Source organism: Salmo salar, chromosome 09, assembly GCF_965601325.2.
Source record: "Salmo salar chromosome 09, fSalSal1, whole genome shotgun sequence".
In the NCBI taxonomy this organism is placed as follows: domain Eukaryota; kingdom Metazoa; phylum Chordata; class Actinopteri; order Salmoniformes; family Salmonidae; genus Salmo; species Salmo salar.
This window is the reverse complement of record NC_138299.1, coordinates 34,317,474-34,322,443: the sequence shown is the minus strand read 5'-3', so window position 1 is coordinate 34,322,443 and position 4,970 is coordinate 34,317,474. Positions and strand designations below refer to the sequence as shown.

The 4,970-nt window shown below is 42.1% G+C and overlaps 1 protein-coding gene across 1 annotated transcript; it reads left to right on the top strand.

Moving 5' to 3' along the window:
- Nucleotides 1-985: 985 nt before the first annotated feature.
- Nucleotides 986-2,370, top strand: LOC106611255 (somatostatin receptor type 1-like). Its single transcript, XM_014211272.3, has one exon. It carries the CDS (start codon nucleotides 1,105-1,107, stop codon nucleotides 2,209-2,211), a length of 1,107 nt encoding a protein of 368 aa, XP_014066747.3. The 5' UTR covers nucleotides 986-1,104; the 3' UTR covers nucleotides 2,212-2,370.
- The last annotated feature ends 2,600 nt before the right edge of the window (nucleotides 2,371-4,970 follow it).

The window sequence follows — 4,970 nt, the reverse complement described above, 5'->3', positions numbered from 1 at the left end:
TCCTTTGGTCAGTTCTGATCGATTAAACTCAAGTTGTCACATAAGACCCGGAAACTGCTGTCCTATCCAACTTGGTCAACACAGATATTGCATGTGGCTTTCCTCATAAAACTGTATTTACTTACTTAGATTTTCAGTCTCTAGAACAGGGAGTGTCGCAAGTACTGCACGATTTTGCACCAGCTAGGCACCATACCTAACCCACTGAGCTAATTAATCAGTTCAGTGATTGACTAATTTCAACACACCTGGTCTTCCAGGTCGGTTTTAATCAAAAACATGAAGCGCATGCAGCACTACAGGATCAGGGTTCCGACCCCGGCTCCAGAGTGAATCTCTAATATGTTGGTGTACCAGGGGGCCATACTGTGATTTGAGTATGACGATTGACTTTATTAATTAAACATAAATTAAAAAATAACACTGGGACTTATTTGAAATTCTCAGTGACATTCCCCCCTGATGTGGAAATTATTTGTGATTGTGTCGTCTGTAATAATTATAGTTGGTATGACAGCTCACTTATTTCAAAATAAAGACGATCTTTGTGCTCTGCTGTCTACACATGCCAGGTATGCTTTTTGATTGTCATTTTAAGATGAAAATCCAAGGAAGATTATTAAATTAAAGATGTTAAATATCACAATATGTCCAAACACAATTTATGCAGTTGTATTAGTCTCACAAATGTCCAATAGTGTTGACTGTGTGTTTTAATTTAATTGTAAAATTGCTGATACGACGAAAACTTGTGGAAAAATTTAACTATTGTGCGTCGTCATCATAACACAAGGATCTGCAGCAATTTACCAATCAATCAGTTGAAATTGAATGTGTGTTTTGACGTTCAACGACATTTCTATTTCAGATTACAGTGGTGTATATCGATTAGGACCTAGCCTAGTCCCCACCGCAACGTCATTTTACAACGTCTGAAGTTGCGTACCTCAAATGACTACAGCATTCGTAGCTATCCATGGTCCTGAAACGCAACGTCTGCGCGCTGTTCCATCGATCAACTGCCGTGAAGAGATGGGTTCTCTGGCCAGTACTGCTTGAGAAGGGTTATTTAAGACATACTTTTTTGGAGAAAAAACTGCCAAAATGCTAATCAACAGCTCTATCAGGAATCTAACACTGGAGGACGTTGTTTTCCTAATTAACAACTCGTCTGGGAACGGAACGTACAACGAGTCTCACGGCAGCGCTATCCTCATCTCCTTCATTTACTCGGTTGTCTGTTTGGTCGGACTGTGCGGGAACTCTATGGTTATCTATGTCATTTTCAGATATGCCAAAATGAAAACGGCAACAAATATTTACATTCTGAATTTGGCCATCGCGGACGAGTTACTTATGCTGAGTGTCCCCTTCTTGGTGACATCTTCACTCCTTCATCACTGGCCTTTCGGCTCCCTTCTCTGCCGACTTGTTCTAAGTGTTGATGCTATTAATATGTTTACGAGTATTTACTGCCTAACTGTACTTAGCATAGACCGATATATTGCGGTTGTGCACCCCATCAAAGCCTCCCGGTACCGGAGGCCCACAATAGCTAAAATAGTCAACTTTGGGGTTTGGATGTTTTCTATCCTGGTCATTTTACCCATTATTATATTTTCCACGACCGTTCCAAACTTAGACGGTTCGCTCGCTTGCAACATTCAGATGCCAGAGCCAGTGAACCAGTGGATGGCTGTGTTTGTGATTTATGCCTTTCTCATGGGCTTTCTGTTCCCAGTCATTGCTATCTGTATGTGTTACATCCTCATCATCGCCAAGATGAGAGTGGTGGCAATGAAGGCAGGCTGGCAGCAGCGTAAGAAATCGGAGAGAAAGATCACTCTGATGGTGTTGATGGTGGTGACCGTGTTTGTCATCTGTTGGATGCCCTTTCACATTGTACAGCTCGTTAATGTCTTTGTGGAGCACCATAACGCGACATTCATGCAACTCGCAGTGATTTTGGGGTACGCAAACAGCTGCGCCAACCCTATACTGTATGGATTTTTATCAGACAATTTCAAACGTTCGTTCCAAAGAATTTTGTGCCTGCGGTGGATGGACAATGCGACGGAGGAACCAATAGATTACTATGCCACGGCTCTGAAAAGTCGTGGTTACAGTGCGGATGAATTTCAACCAGACAACATGGAATGTGACAGCACTTATAGAAATGGAATCTGCACTTCGAGGACAACGACACTGTAACCTAGCATATGGACATAAAGTGATGAAACGATATGAACAAAATCATAAATGTGACCGCTGAGTGTTGTGCTCAGAAGGCCTACTAGGCTATTACTTCGGTATTTATTCGTTTTGTTTACTTGGAACTATTTATATGAACTGAATTAAAAGGTTGGCTAATCAGAATGTCTTATTATTGTTTGAATCATTGCAATATGGATTCAGGTGGCACTGTGCGTAAAAGTCCTCCAATTATGACAAGTAGCCTGCAGAGCAGAAACTGCCGGTGTGCAGTGCCGTGTAGATACTATTTCCACTGTGTGAACCAGAGTGTGGACTCGAGTCACAAGACTTGGACTCGAGTCTGACTTGAGTCACACATTTGATCACCTGAGACTCGACTTGATAGAAAATAAAATAACTTGAGACTTGACTCGAAACGCACACTCGGCACTCTCTCTGATTGGACCAATCAGCACACTGTCAATCAGCACAGGTCAGATGAGCTAGCGCAGTGAGAAGATTTTCGGGGGTCGCTAGTGCGAAAGCTGAATGGGAAAATATGTATATTTTTTCATACATATTTTAATAGGCTACATGTAGCCTGCCATTTTAATTTTATAACAATACCTTTGCTTATTCGATCTGGTCACTAACATGATAGGCCTACAGTATTGCAACAAATGGTTGTTTCTAAAACATTCTAAACTATGCTTCAGAACCAAAAGGTTGTGCATCTTGACTGTTGACCGACCAGTCATTATCATTGGCGCGCAAAGATGGGCTCACACATCCAGATTAGTGACCAGAAATTGCTAGGCAAAAATAGAGTAGCCTGCCTAAGTTAATATTATCCAGTGGAGATGCGTCATTCATGGCAGGTGGGGCAGAGACCCATCTGTTTTGAGTCCCACCTGTTTAGAAAAAATATATGTTTTCAGTTTTGCATGTTATTTTGGCATCAATAGGTGTGACATATCCGTTTGCAAACAATGGTAAAAAAAAAGTTGAGTTAATAAAGCTGCATATAAACATGGTCTCTTTTTTGCTTTCTTGAGTAAGGCAGCTCAAAAATGCAGGTGTTTCAGCCTAGCTCAGTGCTTTCTGTGGTGGTGGGTCAGCCAGCGGAAAATATGGAGAGTAGGGGTTGGTAATGTTCTCTAGTTGCGCCATGATTGGCTCAGTATTCTGTCACTCATGGGGACACTACATCACCGCAAAATCTACGGGTAGAGCTCGAAAATTCAAGCTCCTTGGGTGCTGCCATAGACTTACATTAGAAGTGCCCATCCAAGAAGGCTCAAGGTCATTGGCCACAGATAAAATTACGTCAAATCATGTCATATCTACCTTAGCTTTGATTGGATTTATCATGTCAACTTCATACTTTCAACATCTTAGCTAGCAGGCGAGACAAGCAATCATCATCATGCATCAAGTCAACAATCTACTGGCAAATCCTTTCAATCCTTGTCATATGGAGAGAAATAATGAATAGAAATTATAGATAAAACGTAACGGTGCTCATCAGCCATTTGACATAAACATTACACAACAAGTTGGAAATCGCAAATTCAACAATGAGTGAGTGCTAAGGTGCCACTGCAGCCCCGAGTTCGATCACAGGCTGTGTCATAACCGGCTGCGACCGGGAGACCCATGGGACGGTGCACAATTGGCCCAGCGTCGTCCGGGTTAGGGGAGGGTTTGGCCGGCTGGGATGTCCTTGTCTCATCATAGTCTAGTGACTCCTTGTCCACCACAAGTCGGTTGACTTTGGTGTGTCAAGAAGCAGTGCGGCTTGGCTCTCGACCTTCACCGAGTCCGTAGGGGAATTGCAGTGATGAGACAAGATAGTAACTACCCCCGAAAAAGGGGGTAACACCATGGGCCAGAAAAGTTTGAATACATTGGTCATGCTATTAATCCGGCATGACTTCTGCCGAGTACAAAACTGGAAATTCGGAACTGGGAAATCTCAGACTTCAGTGAGTTCAAGACAACTGGAAACTCTGAAAAAACAAACTCCAATTGTGAAAATACGGAAAATAATTTTGAACGGTCATCCAACTTTCTAGAGCCCACAAGAACGCCACCTTCCTGTTCAAGTGAGCACAGCACAACAAGTCCAAAAATGTCTTGTATGCTGCTGCATAAATTATGTAATATGCCAAGGAGATAGTATTACTTTCTTAGCTACAGAATGTTGTGTAGTAAACTGTTAGTAGACCATGTGCCTTACCTAAATAATGTGGTCCCTTTTCCCCTCATAATTAGCCTACTGTTCTAACTTGGTGGGGCACATGTAGCCAGTTTTAGAGAAATGTCATCATCAAATATTGTAAGAGCTTTCATTGTCTTCTTCTATGCACCCTTTATTTATCTTACGGTTCTGACTTGGTGTACAGGGAGAATACTGTAAGAACGGCCCATGTTCTGAATTCTATCACCATACATTTGAAAAGCGCTGAACAAGTAGTTATTCTGACTACGTCCATCCTAGCTCGCTCATTAATGTCTTAATCAAAATTACGGATTGCCTCTTATCCCCTCCTCTTCCCCTTATGCCATAGTTTGTACATCTCAGTTGTCAGTAGAAACCACATTTGTTTAGCAAGTCAGGCATATCAGCTATCTTTTTTTTTAAAGGCAGTAAATGAGGCTGAATGAACTGTTTCGCTGCCAGGCAAGGCTCCGCTGATAGCCAGGTGTAGCAGTGGTAAGGACAGCTTTATGTAAGCCCTAATAGTTTGTAGGCACCATCTGTAACCATTATAGTG